The 17,164-nt window shown below is 40.0% G+C and overlaps 1 protein-coding gene across 1 annotated transcript in view; it reads left to right on the forward strand.

Moving 5' to 3' along the window:
- Positions 1-17,164, forward strand: part of LOC132833419 (sodium channel protein 60E-like) — a 175,939-nt gene that overhangs the window by 135,794 nt on the left and 22,981 nt on the right. The window contains exons 19-21 of the mRNA XM_060852087.1: positions 1,459-1,512; positions 6,702-6,843; positions 12,004-12,107. Coding sequence (XP_060708070.1) covers positions 1,459-1,512; positions 6,702-6,843; positions 12,004-12,107 — 300 coding nt within the window. The remainder of the gene's footprint in view (positions 1-1,458; positions 1,513-6,701; positions 6,844-12,003; positions 12,108-17,164) is intronic.

The following is a 17,164-nucleotide window of genomic DNA, read 5'->3' on the forward strand; positions in this document are numbered from 1 at the left end:
CAACAGGTTCCACGTTGTCTGGTTCCAGGTCCTTAACTTGGATTATGGGAATCACAAATTTATGTAGCAGACATAAATTCCCTTAAAGAGTATTTGAAGTCTTTTTAATTGACATGATCTGAGCTTTTTCGAATCCTATACTCTTTAAACATGGAAACCTACTGAAGCTGGCAGTGAGAGCTTAACAAGAAATCGCTGCTGGACTGCTTTACTTGACAGGCCGTCTGGTGGAGGTTAGAAGACAAGGCTGCTATCTGTCCATTTAGTTTCACCTAGGATCTGCTTCTAGGATTAGTGGACTTGTCATGAGAACTTTTTTTCTAATTTTATTCTTTTGTACCGCTAATCTCTCATTAATCAACTAATTAATTTATCCCTTAAATGTTGACTTGTTGAAATTGCTTTGATTACATCATTCATGATGCTCTTTTTATTGCTGGGAGGATTTCTGATCTATTTATTCCTCTTATCACTGTACTCTGTTTCTTCTTAGGTCACAGGAGTTGTATTTTATTCTCCATTTCAGTGGGGTAATAAAAATCAAATCCCAATGGCACAATATTGTTTATCTGAAGAGGATGTCTCTGTTGGGAAATTGAATTGTTTCCTTTCTCTGTTGTTTCATCTCAAATCTTTATTTCAAGATCAGCACTGCTTAGTAGAGTTCTAAACTGGATAAGTTTGGGTATGAATGGCCTGTCTGAAAATTTGCAAAATGTAAACTGGATGCATACTTGACAGTTGTGGAATTTGCCACATTTACATCATCCTGGGAACACTCTTTGAAGCCGAGTCGAAGACCCTTTGAAGTAAGTTATTAAGAGTCTATAACCAAGGACTCTGACAAAGTCTATTTTGTGCTCAGCGACAGGTCCTAAAACCCAGACTGAAAACAAGCAATCGGCTGTAAAATAGACAACAAGGTGCTGAACATAATAGCATCGTTTGACTACCTGTTTCCTTAAAGTTGTGGGTCTGGAATGTTGCCTTTTCTTGATGCCTTTTAACTGAGCAGGCATTATTAAAGCATAATTCACACAAGGTGAAGGCAGTTTCCATTGCTTATCCATACCTTGCAATAGGATAACACTGAATATCCAACATAACCTGGGTGGCATAGGAAACAGACCAGAATGTTGCAGTCCATAGAACACAGCATTTTACAAGTAATGGAAGTACAAGTCATAGTAATTTAGAAAGACTGGAACTTCAATGCCAAGAAGAATTCAAAAAGCAAAATATTGTGGATGCTGGAAATCTGAAATTACAACAGAATGTACCAGAAATACTTCATAGACTCAGTAACACTTGGAGAGATAGGAAATGACCTTGCTTCAGAAAAATTGCTTCAGCAATAAAATAAAGTCCTACATGAAAAATTAGTTTCAGGTATAATATTAAAATGCTTACAAATTTCATGGTAATCACATTATTTTGTATTTGTTTTTATATTTACAGGCAACATTTGAAGGTTGGCTAGAAATTATGGCAAATGCTGCTGATACTCGTGGGGTAAGTTTCTGAATCTTGTGTCCTGAGGCACTGAGTTCATATTTTATATTTTATATTTTTGCTAGTTATGCTGACATTATGCTGTTGGGTATGGTGATGTTAAGTCTTCCAGCTTTATGTTTAATCTTAAGATGGGTACCATCTCTAACTTAATTCTTGTAGCTGCAACTGAAATAACAGTTGATCACAGCTAGTGATGTAAAGTGAATGTATATTGACAAATGCAATATTCTGTTTAGAATAAATTGTCACATGTGCCACCTTTGTGCTCTCGGAAAGTTTTGCTGTCTGTTCCCTCCCAACCATATCTTGGTGCAGTACCAGGGTCCACAGCTGAATTGGAGAGAGTCTGGCCAAAAGTGGAATCTGTTGGCCCTGAAGATTTAAATGGACAATCTGTAGGTACTTCTGACTTGAGGATCCAAACTTGTTCAGAGCGCCCTGGTCAGATGCAAGCTCGCCCTTCTTGGCTTGAGCTCCCGCAGAGTTGAGAATTTCTAAAGTATGGAGGTGGAGGGAGTCGGCAGCTCTGAAGTCAGCAGCTTTAGAGGCTCCTGAGAAGAGAGTTCTGGAAGACCTGACTCTGGTTCCTCCTCTGGTTGGCACCTCCTAGTTACTGCCCTGTCTCCTTGTGAAGTCAAGTTCCCTCATCATCCAGGTGCTGAGCATCAATGGCTACAGCAGTGTAATGCAGGTCAGTGCACATATCCAGCAGTCATTCAGTTTACTGGACCTGGATTTCCATGAAGATGCCATTCTGTCTATGAAGTCAGCAGATGTACACAAGCCAGAGCCAGAATGGTACAGATGTGATGGACTTCTCCAACCTCTGCTCCAGTATGTCAAGTGTCTCTGTCAACCCTACCTACTCCTCCTTGAGCTGAAAATGTGTTGCTGGAAAAGTGCAGCAGGTCAGGCAGCATCCAAGGAGCAGGAGAATCGACGTTTTGGGCATAAGGGTTTATGCCCGAAACGTCGACTCTCCTGCTCCTTAGATGCTGCCTGACCTGCTGCGCTTTTCCAGCAACACATTTTCAGCTCTGATCTCCAGCATCGGCAGACCTCACTTTCTACTCCTCGTTGATAAGAACTAAAAACATCATACTTATAACTTTTGTTTTGTCAACAAGCAATAATTTTCTCAAAGGCATCCTTTAAATTCCTTTGGCATGACATTACATCCTGCCACTGCACTTGACCTTGTTAAGTTTACAAGAAAAACTATGAGTGGAAATAATCTGTGTAAGTGGGTGAGAAATGCAAGTAATTGGGCAGCAGGGCAATGGGGAATACAAGCTGAACTGCCATTCAAATATCAAATAATCTGAAAAGAAGAACATGGGAATGTTTCCATCATGTGGGTCCTCTTGGCCACAATCAGCAGTATGGCAGAAGACTCTCAGCAGGTCAATGGGTACAGATTGTTTGTAGCTGATAGAAACAAGGCTCACGGAGGCCAAGAGGGAATTGATAGTCTCAGGAAAGAAAACGAAAAACAATTATAGTGATCTATTATAATAATAACATGTTTCTTTGGAGCAAAGTAAGTTGTACCTTTGAAAAACAGCATTTCAGGGAACTCCTTCCTAGTACAATGTACCAAGATGTCAAGATGTCAAACAGGATCAGGAGCAATTAATGAACTGGCATTAAGTTCTCTGCAAACATGTAAAAATATCAATAACATCAAGGCAGAAGCTGCATCTAAAAAGTATCTACTGACTGATCAAGCAACAAGCTTTAAATTTTGAAAATAAATCTCCTGAATAGCATGTATACATAGCAGTACAGTACACAACACTGGTTTCTTATTACACTGGGGCTAAAAGTATTTATTTCACATAAGCGGTATCCTTACAGCTGACTCCTGGGCTGGGATTTTTAATTGCTGTCTTTGAAAATAGTATTTCTGGATGAAATAGCTTTGGCAAATAGAGTTAAGGAGAATCCAAAGGGTTTTTACAAATATATTAAGGACAAAAGGGTAACTAGGGAGAGAATAGGGCCCCTCAAAAACAGCAATGCAGCCTTTGTGTGGAACCGCAGAAAATGGGGGAGATATTAAACGCATATTTTTCATTAGCATTTGCTGTGGAAAAGGATATGGAAGATTTAGAAAGTAGTGAAATAGATAGTGACACCTTGCAAAATGTCCAAATTACTGAGGAGGAAGTGCTGGATGTCTTGAAATGCATAAAGGTGAATAAATCTCCAGGACCTGATCAGGTGTATCCTAGAACTCTGTCGGAAGCTCGAGAAATGATTACTGGGCCTCTTGCTGAGATATTTGTATCATCAATAGTCACAGGTGAGGTGCCGGAAGACTGGAGGTTGGCAAACGTGGTGCCACTGTTTAAGAAGGGTGGTAAGGACAAGCCAGGGAACTATAGACCAGTGAGCCTGACATTGGTGGTGGGCAAATTGTTGGAGGGAATCCTGAGGGACAGGATATCATGTATTTGGAAAGGCAAGGACTGATTAGAGATAGTCAACATGGCTTTGCGCACGGGAAATCATGTCTCACAAACTTGATTCAGTTTTTTGAAGAAGTAACAAAGAGGATTGATGAGGGCAGAGCAGTAGATGTGATCTATATGGAATTTAGTAAGGCGTTCGACAAGGTTCCCATGGGAGAATGATTAGCAAAGTTAGATCTCACGGAATACAGAGACAACTAGCCATTTGGATACAGAACTGGCTCAAAGGTAGAAAACAGATGGTGGTGGTGGAGGGTTGTTTTTTCAGACTGGAGGCCTGTGACCAGTGGAGTGCCACAAGGATCGGTGCTGGGCCCTCTACTTTTTGCCAATTACATAAATGATTTGGGTGCGAGCATAAGAGGTACAGTTAGTAAGTTTGTAGATGACACTAAAATTGGAGGTGTAATGGAGAGCAAAGAGGGTTACCTCAGATTACAACAGGATCTGGACCAGATGGGCCATTGGGCTGAGAAGTGTTTAGTTCAGATAAATGTGAGGTGCTGCATTTTGGGAAAGCAAATCTTAGCAGGACGTATACACTTAATGATAAGGTCCGAGGGAGTGTTGCTGAACAAAGAGACCTTGGAGTGCAAGTTCAAAGCTCCTTGAAAATGGGGTTGTAGGTAGATAGGATAGTGAAAGAAGACATTTGGTATGCTTTCCTTTATTGGTCAGAGTATTGAGTACAGGAGTTGGGAGGTTATGTTGCGGCTGTACAGGACATTGGTTTGGCCGCTATTAGAATATTGCATGCAATTCTGGTCTCCGTCCTATAGGAAAGATGTTGTGAAATGTGAAAGGGTTCAGTAAAGATTTACAAGGATGTTGCCAGGGTTGGAGGATTTGAGTTATGGGGAGAGACTGAACAAGCTGGGGCTGTTTTCCCTGGAGCATTGGAGGCTGAGGGGGGTGACCTTATAGAGATTTACAAAATTATGAGGGGCATGGATAGGATAAATAGACAAAGTCTTTTTCCTGAGTGGGGGAGTCCAGAAATAGAGGGCATAGGTTTAGGGTGAGAGGGGAATGAGCTGCAGAGGAAGTGATGGAGGCTGGTACAATTGCAATATTTGGATGGGTATATGAATAGAAAGGATTTAGAGGGATATGGGCCAGGTCTGGCAGGTGGGACTAGATTAGGTTGGGATAGCTGGTCGGCATGGACAGGTTGGATCAAATAGTCTGTTTCCATGCTGCACATCTTTATGACTATGACTATATGATGGGTCAGAGTCTCTCTTGGATGGAATTGTCAAAGTGAAGGTCGTGTCAGGGGAATCAGCCTGCTTGCTTCCAATTAGTGGGCTGTTCATGTTCGAGAGGAGCTTGTTGAAGGTTGAGGAAGACAAGAAGGCAACTTTCAATTGGCAAACCATAAAGCCAATGTCTGGTACCTACTGGTGCCTAGCTGCTAGGCTCAAAGCAGGATACAATTAAACCTGGAATTTTGCCATGCCTTGAGCAATGTAGACAATGGTGAAAAATGTGGGAAAATACAGTAAGATTAGAATAATCTAATTCCTAATGCAAGATTTTTTTTCCAAATTCACTTTTTGTCTTTAGGTTTCAATGACAAGATCAGAATCTCGGTGATAAGTGGCAAATATCTTACTTCCATGTATTTGCATCTCATTAACACAACAACTTGCCTCACTTCTATGCAGTGTGTAGTTGATCTCTTGAGAAACTAGACAGTAACATTTCCTAACTTGAAAGTCAAAGTGGTTACCTGGTGGATACTGCTCTCCATAGTCCATGGACAATGTTCTCTTCTCCCTTTTGTCCACAGAAGTCAGCATCAGTAAACCATCTTGGATAATCTGGAACTAACTCAGCATTCAATACAACCCTTTAGGACTTCATTTTGGAGTTCATGAACACCTTTGATCTGCCTGCTCTTGCCAGATTACTTTATGCACAGGGACATATAACCATCTCATCCATCTACATTGGATTATAGCACTTAGTTAATTTCTTACAGCTCACTCAGTTTGCAATTAACTGAAGGCTGCCAGTATCTATAGATTGAGTAACATTTTAGCCAAAAGGCAAGATGGGTTGGTAGCCATGGAAAGTGAGGTGGATGAGAGCCTTTGTGTGGAGATGCTAAAGGCAGTAGTGAGGTTGGCAGTCTATGAGCTTTAGTGAGGCAGGTGTGCCGTAGCAGAGTTTGAGGGAGAGATAGCAGAGAAAAGATGGTGCTATTTAACCCTTGCACAGCACAAATGATCATTGATGTTTTCCTGCACTGCTGTGCATAACATCTAATTCTGGAGCCGTCACTGACCAGGCAGCTATCAGTTTATGCTGGCTATGTTTGGTGCCCTGACTTCCTGGTGGTCCAATGGGTAGACAGTGGCCTCCCTCTCAAACATCCCATCCACTAGAACTTCCATGTCACCATCTGAAAATAGGGGATCAGATTCCCTATCTGAGGCATTTTGATTTCCTAAAAGGACAATGGGTGAGATAGTTCCTGGTTTTCAGCTTTTAAAGTGGTATGCATCTTGACTTAAATATAGCATCAGCAGCTTGTATGTTAGAAGGTTCCATCAACAGTGGGAATGTTGTCTCTCCTGCCTCAAGATTGTCAAAGACAGATATTAATTGTTTGCCAAGTTAGTGGCAATTTGGATTTTTTATTAAATCTTGCAATGTATTGACAATTTTTACGTGCATTCACATTAATACTTGTAATGTGTTCTGCAGATTGACCTTCAGCCTGAAATGGGTGCAAATCCATACAGCCTCTTCTACTTTGTAGCTTTTATTGTAATTGGAACTTTCTTCACATTGAATCTTTTCATTGGTATAATTATTGATAATTTTAACACCATGCATAAAAGGGTGAGTACTGTATTCCTCTCTCATGCATTTTGATAATTGTTCAAAAATGACGCATAACTTTAAAAATCACACCTTAATGTGCATAATTCAAATAGAAACTAGTTTCTAGTCAAATTTCTAAGGTGCAGAGGATTCACACAATGACAGATATGTCAACCTTCAGACTCCAGTCATTTTAAGATTCCGATTGTATCATATTGTTGTGACATTGTACTTATTTAAGTGACCATGATTGAAGTCAACAAATGAAAGGTCCATTTGATGATAATTCTTGATCTTCTTGTGCCATAAATTAAGCATTCTGCTGTCTTGATGAAAAATTGAAATGAGAGCTGCAGAATATTTGCAATGAGTTTGAAGTATCCAACATTTTCCAATGTAAAAAAGAAGGGCAACTGTTCATCACTAGCATTAAAATTTAAATTGCATTTATAAACAAAGGACTTTAGCTTAATATATTTTATTTACACAAGTGCCCCCTCAGATTGAAGGGTAACGTGGGGCAGTAGCACTTTATCTCATTGCATGTGTTTTGTAGGCTCAAACTATTATATTTGAATAACATTAGGTCATAATTTATAGTTAGCAGATAATTCTATAATTTGTACAATAATTTGGACGTGTCCTAAACGAGTGAGAAGGCAGCTCAAAGGGCATGGAGGGTTAGTTCTTTATAAAGCAGAGCTAGGGATAGGTCTGCAGAACTGTCTAACCCATGCTGGGACTAGGCTTTACATGCCAGGATTAGTGGTTCTACTTTGGTGTTCAGCAACAAAAGATGTCCCTTTCCATTCAGGCATCCTGAGTTATCAGAGTTTCTTTAACCAATCAGAAGTATTGTTAATGAGCAGCACAAAATCGCAACCAGGAAGTGTCCATTAGTGTATCAGATTCAATGTCATCAAAACTACAAAAAGCCAGATCAAGAGAGGGAAAAGTAAGATTGGTTTAAGAGACAGAAAGAGAATGCTTCTAAAAAAAACTTCAACAACAATTAAGCTTTAAAGGAATAACAGTTCAGACTTGTAACAGTGAATTCCCATTGACAGTGAAGTTGGTTGGTTTGAGTTAAGAATTATCATGCCATTAACAAATGTAAAGAGACTGAAATAGTAAATTCACATCTTTCTGTTTTGAGCTTTATCCATATTTAACAGACAAGCACAGGAATTTCATACCAATTGAAACATTTGAATGGTGAGGCAGACAAATAAAATGTAAGGAAATATTAGGACTGAGGAACAGAATCTAGGACAAGATAGTTTTAGTAAACAACTTAATGGAGGTGAAAAAGGTAGAGAAACAAGCTGCAATGGCAAAGAAAGTATTGCAGAAAAGTCCAGAGTTCCAGCTATACTTATTCCCAGGATCCCAACTTTTGCTGGTGTGGAAATCTAAACTGCACACAATTTGATGTCTCCATGGCTAGAGCAGACATCTCCGAGATCTCACTTTTAATGGAACCAGGCCAGTTTTTCCTTGACTCATGGATCACAGATCTTAGAGGGTTCTTGGGGCACCGGTTACTTCTCCAAAGAAGATTTCTGAATTTTTTTTAACAGTTCCGCATGTTTCACTGGTACTGCCTTTAGAGTACACTGGGTGAATGGCCACAGAGAGCCACATTCTTGGTCAAGGAGAAAAAGAGGCATTTCACCTTTAACTTAGTTAACTAGCATTTTATGTAATCAATCCAATTTAATTTTATCATTTAATCAACTTATTTTTATCAGTTAATTTAACTAGGTTAAATGAATAATTTAAAAAGTTATAATTTATTCTTAATTTCTATTTATACTATTTATTTCTATGTTATTGTAGTTATCTTTAGTAGCTTTTAAGTTTGTTTTCCATATTAACATGCATCAAACACTAAAACATGAACAAAATTACAATTTCTTACTTCCTAAGTTTGCACACATCATTGCAAACATTTAAGGTGGAAGCATTCCCATAACCATTACTAAGTTTCAGCTGTCTAAGTGGATCAAGAACAATGTGACCAATGGTTTACGCCAAATGCCGTAGGCGTGCAATTACCCCTGATCATCCCTTTCAACTTGGCTGGCTGTCAATTATGAAATAGAGACAAAAAAATTGAAATGAAGCGTCAGTTTTAAAATTACTCATATTTCCAGATATCCCAGCTATTAAAAACCCAACCCCTTCTTTACCAGCCCATAAATATCCAGGTCCAAGGAACAATACGTAAAAACAAATTCTTGTTTCTTATAATCACTTCTGCATCTTTTGATTTGGAAACCTGAATTAGGTATGCTTTGAATTTAGAACAGCAAAACTGAAAACCCTTAGGGATGGCTTTTAACTTTGATAACTGAATGATAAACTTGGCACTGCAGGCTGGCCTACGTTATATATTTTGTCCATGTCAATGAACTGGAGAATATATGTTGGAAGATAGCCTCTAATCTCCAAACAGCTGATTTGAAACTTTGACTCATTGTAAAATGACCTTCTGCCAATCAGGATTTTGGAAGGAAAGAATACTGCAATCATAAGCAACTGGGGTTTACCAGACCTTGCAAAAATGGTTAGTACCATCTTTTGATCAAACCAGCAATATCGGTTTCTCGCCATTCTCACAGGTTTTTTTCTCATGCAATTGAAATGCAGTGATTAGGATACTTCTAAAGGGCCTACTAGCATAGGGATTTGATAGGCACTGCCATACTGCTGCCATTGGGAGGTCCACTGGCACTGCTATTGTTTGAAAAAGTAGCCATACCAATGTCCTCAAAACTGAGGTTTGCTATCCCTCAGGAACAGAAAGACAAAGGGCTGGGATACATTAACTAAAATCAAGTAGACGCCTTACACAGTGAGCATTTTGAGGAATTGAATGCCACCATATGTCTGCATGGCTAACTGTATCACTATCTTCTCAAATTCAGATGAAAGATGACTATACAATTCTTTCCCAAGACTTGTTCTAAGAAATGCCATTTTCAGTGTGTTAGTGCACTGAAATGAACTGAATTGAATTGAAGTTACTGTCACTGAGACACAGTGAAAATCTTTGTCTCGTGAGCATTACAGGCAGATCGCAGAGTTAAATAGCATAGATAAGTAAATAATAGGTAAACAGCAGCAAAAACCAAAACACAGATACAGGCGAATGCTAAGAGTCTGTGAGTCCATTCAGTATTCTAACAACAGTTGTGTAGAAACTGTTTCAAAACCGGCTGCTGCATATGTTCAGGTTTCTGTACCTTCTCCCCAATGGTAGAGGTTGTAGAAAAGCATTGCCAAGGTGGGATGGATCTTTGAGAATGCTGGCAGCCTTTCCTTGACAGCAGGCCTGGTGGGTGGAATCAATAGATGGGTGATTGTCCGGGCTGAGTTCACCACTCTCTGTAACTGTCTCTGATCTTGAATGGTACAGTTGCTGTATCAGGTAGTGATACATCCAGCTCGAATGCTCTCGATGGCGCACCCATAAAAGTTTGGCTATCATGCCAATTTTCTCAGCTGACTGAGGAAGAAGAGACATTGTTGGGCCTTTGTAACCAGTGTGTCCATATGAACAGGCCAAGAAAACTTGTTGTTGATGACCACTCCCAGGAGCTTGACACACTTGGTCCATCAATGCGTAGGGGGCACGCCGCTTTTAATGGGTGGCACAGTGGCACAGTGGTTAGCACTGCTGCCTCACAGCGCCAGAGACCCGGGTTCAGTTCCTGCCTCAGGTGACTGACTGTATGGAGTTTGCACATTCTCCCCGTGTCTGCATGGGTTTCCTCCGGGTGCTCTGGTTTCCTCCCACAGTCCAAAAATGTGCAGGTCAGGTGAATTGGCCATGCTAAATTGCCCGTAGTGTTAGGTGAAGAGGTAACTGTAGGGGAATGGGTCTGGGTGGGTTGCACTTCGGCTGGTCGGTGTGGACTTGTTGGACCGAAGGGCCTGTTTCCACACTGTAAGTAAACTAATCTAACATCCTGCCAAAAGTCAACAATGAGTTCCTTTGTTTTGCTGGCATTGAAAGCTAGGTTGTTCTTAGTGCACCATTTTTCCAGGTCTTCCACCTCCCATTGGTAGTCTGTTTCATTGCCATCTGAGATTCATCTGACTATAGTGGTGTCATCAGCGACATTGTAAATGGCATTAGTCTGGTATTTGGCGACGCAGTCATGGGTATACAGTGCGTACAGTAGGGGGCTGAGTACACACTCCTGGGGGGCTCCAGTTTTGAGTGTTAGTGAGGATGACATATAGTCCCTAATTTTCACTGATTGTGGCCTGTGGGTCAGGAAACTGAGGATCCAGTTGCAGAGAGTGGGGCTTAGTCTGAAATCACGAAGTTCAGTAATCAGTGTCGAGGGGATAATAACGTTGAAGGTTGAACTGTAATCAATGAGTAAGATTCTCACGTAGCTGTTCTTGGTGTCAAGATGTTCTACTGAGGAGTGAAGGGTAAGTGATATGGCATCTGATATGGACCTGTTGGTCAGATAGTCCAATTGGAATGGGTCAAGGGTAGTGGGGAGGCTGGAGTTGATTAATGCCATAACCAACCTTTCAAAGCATTTCATGACCACCAACGTTAGGGTCACTGGGGAGTAGTCATTGAGACATGCTGCATGTGCCTTCTTAGGCACAGGGATGATGTTGGTCCTCTTGAAACAGCCAGGGACAGTGGCCTGCTACAGGGAGAGGTTGAAGATGTCTGAGAAGACCTCTACCAGTTGATCTATGCATGCACTGATCCAAAAAACAAAGAAATGTAGATATAAGTCTTGCCAGTATCAGCTTCTACAGTCAATTCTATTGTCTTTTTCTTTGTTTGAATCCAAATGTGAACCTTAACTGTAGCAATTAAAATTTGTTTTATTTTGTTGAAGCACCTCATTTGCATTGCTTAATCTTGTTTATTTATGTTGACATTGGGAATTGAGTTTAATGATGGATTATCCTGTATGATTTTGTAATTGAAAACAGACTTGTATTTCTTTGTCAAGGATATTATCATTGGGAATACTGATAAACGAAAGAAAACACAACAGAAATTGCACGTATCACAAAAGGCAGACAATATTTTGTTAAAATGCTGTAATAAGAGCTGAAATCTGTGATGCGATAAGTACAGATTTTGTCTTAGTTTATGCATTTCTGAATTTCCTTTTGCTTTTGTTGCAGTCACGAAAAGAAGGAGCTTTAGTCACAGTTCTAACTGAAGATCAAAGAAGGTTTTATGGCACACTTAAGCGTCTGTTTAAGACTAAACCATTTAAGAAAATTCCAACTCCTAAGGTACGCTTTGACAAAAAGAGGTTGCTTCATAAAAATACATATGAAATGCATTTATTTTGCAAAATATAGCTACTATCCAGCTGTGAAGCATCCATAAAAGGCTGTAATTTTGAAACTATACATTTGATTTCCATATTCATCATGCTGTTAGATGCTTCGACCTGGGCACTTGCAAGAGTTGCTGAAAATGTGTTGCTGGAAAAGTGCAGCAGGTCAGGCAGCATCCAAGGAACAGGAGATTCGACGTTTCAGGCATAAACCCTTCTTCAGGAATCCTGAAGAATTCTGAATCCGGAATGAATCCTGAATCATTCCTGAAGAAGGGCTTATGCCCGAAACGTCGAATCTCCTGTTCCTTGGATGCTGCCTGGCCTGCTGCGCTTTTCCAGCAACACATTTTCAGCTCTGATCTCCAGCATCTGCAGACCTCACTCTCTCCACTTGCAAGAGTAGGTCTGGTTCCTTATTTATTTATTAATTCATCCATGTTTGTGGGTTAGGTTTTGACTCTGAGTGAACTTGTGTGCCAGGCAGTGAAAGGACCAAGCCTCAGGGAGAGTTGAGGCAGTTATGGGTAGCAATAGTCAAAGTAGATTTTATGGAAGAACTGAATGGAGAAGGTACAGCCCCACCCAGTCCCACAAAAATAAACACAAACTTACCTGGTGACTGTTCTATACACCATGAGCAGGCTGATATTGTGTAGTGTGTACTTTTGGATTTTGCAGTCCCCAACAAGGCGAGAAAAATGGTGAACAGGTAAAATTAGTCAGGTGAAGGCAATAAAATCAGAGTCTTGCCATTAAGATAAACTTCAGTGATTAAGGTCTCCCTCTTAAGTGATGGATCAAGTCTTGTCACCAGTAGGTGGCGAGAGGCCTATCTCCGTGCATTGACATTTCACTAATGCTACAACTCACAAGAATTAACTTCAACATATTCAATAAACTGAATGGCTCAGAAACCTGACAGCAGAAAGCAGGCATTTACCTAGTGAGTTGCACTTCTTCATCCACCTAAAATGTTAACACTGTTTCTCGCTGCCAAAATTGCTGAAATTTTACAGAAAGTTTTATTTTTATTTATTTCCTTCTATTTATTTTCCATCTGCATCTAATTAGATTATAATCCAAACCTGTTCCTTTACTGTTATTTTACTGCCTCATTTTCTAACCTTACATCACATTTGTTAAGGAAATAAAATACTGATTCCATGAATCATCAAGGTCCCTGATTCGCACTTTGCTCTCTCAGTTCCAGCAGACTGAAGGATGAGGGAGAAAACCTAACCAATAGAACCCAAAATGAGATTGAAATAACTCCATGAAGGCAGATATCCTGTCACCAAGTTGCCCTTGTTTATACAGGCATATTGGAGGACACTGATCCAGCTAGCACAGAGCCGGCTCCTGGAATGAACAGAGCCCCAACACTCTGTTTATATCTGTCAGCCAGAACTCCCTGATGGTTCAGGTTAACAGCCCCAACCAGGGAACTCATATTCTATGAGATCAACCTGGATGACCTCATTCCAATCGCTACAGAGATATTCAACTCCAGCAAATCCAGACCTATTCATTTACTGGGCCATTAGTTCCCTTCATAATAGGCTGCAAATCTTGTTAAAATTTCAATGATCTTTAGAAGTCTAGGACACAACTCCAGCTCCTTATATTTCCAACACCATCACTTTTACCAGGCATTCCAATTCACAAAGACTCAATCAACCAGCAAGTGACTAATGAAAACAAAAATTGCTGGAGATCACAGTGGGTCAGGTAGCATCCATGGAGAGCGAGCAAGCTAATGTTTCAAGGCTAGATGACTCTTATGATCGCCAACACTTTTTGTTTTCAATGCAGATTCCAGCATCTACGGTCATTTCTTCCGACAGAAATTGATTAGTGTTCTTATGTCTTTTCCTTATTGTTATGTTTCGGCCTGCTACAATCGAGGAGAAAGTACGCTTATTGCTCATGACAACCAATTCAGCTGTATGTGCCCAGTTGATCAGCCATTTTTCTCATGTTCACAAGGAGGAATACATTGAGCTTTGCTTTTCCCCGGCGGCAGTTACTTAAACCATGATGCAGCTTAAAATTAAACAATACCTGGTAACACTTGGGGCCTATTATTCATACTCAGACTCTGGCAACATTTTCAGTAGACTTAATTGAAAAAAAAAGGCTCTTATCCAGTGTGTGAACAGGAGAAATATATTAATATCAAGATTAGGCAGGGAGTGCACTCCATGGGGATTTACCCTGGCTGATATCACCAGAATGAGCCAATTACACTTCCTTAACAACTGAGTGTTTCTTTGAGTGTTGCAGAACGGCATTCCAAACACATTTTTCAAAATGAGCTGCCTGGAAAGTATCGACTGGGATGTCAGATTTAAAGTATGTACAAACTATGTCTAACAACAAAAGCAAAATATTACAATTGCTGGAAATCTGAAATAAAAATAGAAAATGCTGGAAGATTGGATCAGGTCACAGAGAGAAACAGAATTATACATCAAATCATTGACCTTTTGTGAGTTTGGTGCCAGTTCACCAAATGGGGCATTTTCAAACTCAGTCATTCAATTGCTTTTTTTAATTATTTATCCATGGATGTGGGTATCACTGACTGGGCCAACATTTACTGCCCATCGCTGGAGACTGGCAAATGTTGTACCCTTGAACAAGAAAGAATGTAAAGATGAGTTCAACAGCTACAAGTCAGTTCCACTTCAGTGGGTGGGAAATTTCTAGAAACAATATATGGGACAAATTGATGATCACATGGAGAATTTCTGCTTAATTAAGGAGAGCTAATTCAAAGAAAATGGCATTAACTGGAGTTTTGTGAAGTGGTAGCAGAGAGTGTTGCTAGGGATGATACAGCTGATGTTGTGCATGTGGACTTCCAGAAGTGATTTGCCACGCAAAAGACCTGTAACCAAAGTTAGAGATCATAGGATAAGAGACATTAGCAGTATGGATATGGAAAGGCCAAGTGACAGGAAACAGGCAGTAGTGGTTAATGCATATATTAAGAGCTGAAGGAAGGCTGAAGGTTCGAACCACATTGCTGTGGGTTTGGAGTTATATATAGGCCAGGCCAGGCCAGGTAAGGATGGCATATTTCCTTCCCTGAAGGATTTTAATGAACTAGATCAGTTTTTTCAATGGCAATTTGTTTCATGGTCATTGTTAGATTCTTCATTCCAGATTATTACTGAATTCAAATTCCACCATCTGCCATGGTGGGATTCGAACTCAGGCCCCCAGAACATTACCTGGGTCTCTGGATTAATAGTCTCGCAATAATACCAGTAGGCCTACCCCAATAAGCCAGCTATTCAATCCTAGAATCGTGGCTGTGGGGTTTTTTTTGTCAAAGCAAATCAAACATAAGTAGGATTAGCAGTAGTCTGAAGAACTAGGAGGAGAAAGCATTGGGAAACAGTGAACTAAGACATTACCTTTGATATGTCACTTCCAGTACTCCCTTTAAGAATAGATCTGAAAACATTGAGTGGGGCATTGATATTCTCAGTGAGATCAGTGCCTGCTGAATTTAGAGACAGATTGCTCAAGCAGATGCTAGGACCATAGGATGGTTACAACACAGAGGGAGAACATTCAGACCCAAGCTGATTCACTGTAAATCCAATTTAGTTAATCCCTCTCCCCAGCCGTTTTCCAATAATCCTAGAATATTTTTTTCTGTTCAGGTGCTTATCTAATTTCCTCTTGAAAACCATCATTGAAACTGCTTCCATTTTCAGGCAGAGCTTTCAAAGTCTTAAACACTCACTGTTTATAATAATGTTAAATTAGTTGCTCTTCTGTCAGCCCTCTTAAAATCTTCTTAATGGCAGACCCTGCATGATTCTGAATAATTTTCAACCTTCCTCTTTTCTCAGGAAAACAACTTTAACTTCTCCAAAGGCATTTAGGCAATGTTTGTTGATACCTGCAACTGAAGACACGTGCTCATTCAGGACATGTGCGACATTCCAAATATAATATGTCTTCACCTATCATCCCCTGAACTCTACTCTCAATCTCTCCCTCTCCTGGACCACATTCCCACAGAAACTGTTTGCACGTGCACGCACGATTTAAATTAGCACGTAGCACACAGGTGCTGGAGGCAACAAATGCGGCCATCCATTTAACTAATGTTCCCCATTCCTGAATACTCCTGTCTGTATTCTTTTTAAAGCCTTCCCTTTTTTTGATACAGTGTTACGATTACAATTAGGCATAATAGTCCTTGCCAAGACTAAACTCATGCTTTGCATAAATTCATCATAACTTTCTTTTTTCTTACTATATGCCTTTACTTAGAAAGCAAAGGATTCCTGTACCCTTGTAACCACTTTCCCTGATTAGAATGTTTTCGGACCTCAGGGTTGTTGTATGTTGGCTCCTAGAGTATTTTCACACCATTACCGGCACCCAACGTACTTCCAGGTTTGAGATTTGGAGATACCGACATTGGACAAAATCACACAACATCAGGTTATAATCCAACAGGTTGAATTGGAAGCACTAGCTTTCAGAGCGCCGCTCCTTCATCAGGTGGTTGTGGAGGACACAATTGTAAGGCACTGAATTTATAGCAAAAGTTTGCAGTGTGATGTAACTGAAATTATACATTGAAAAATACCTTGATTATTTATTGAGTCTTTCATCTGTTTGAATACAATGATAGTTTCACTTCTTTCATGTGTAAATCACAAAACTTTTTTTAAAAGTTGCATTCTCAGGTTAACTGTAACAATTGGTGTTAGCTAGACAATATGTTGAAAGTGTGAAACATGAAAGAAGTGAAACTATCATGGTATTGGAACAGATGAAATCAAGATTTCAACAGACAATCAAGGTATTTTTCAATGTATAATTTCAGTTACATCACGCTGTAAACTTTTGCTATAAATTCTGTGCCTTACAATTGTGTCCTCCACAACCACCTGATGAAGGAGCGGCGCTCCGAAAGCTAGTGCTTCCAATTCAACCTGTTGGACTATAACCTGGTGTTGTGTGATTTTTAACTTTATC

This window comes from Hemiscyllium ocellatum, chromosome 1 (assembly GCF_020745735.1).
Source record: "Hemiscyllium ocellatum isolate sHemOce1 chromosome 1, sHemOce1.pat.X.cur, whole genome shotgun sequence".
In the NCBI taxonomy this organism is placed as follows: Eukaryota; Metazoa; Chordata; class Chondrichthyes; order Orectolobiformes; family Hemiscylliidae; genus Hemiscyllium; species Hemiscyllium ocellatum.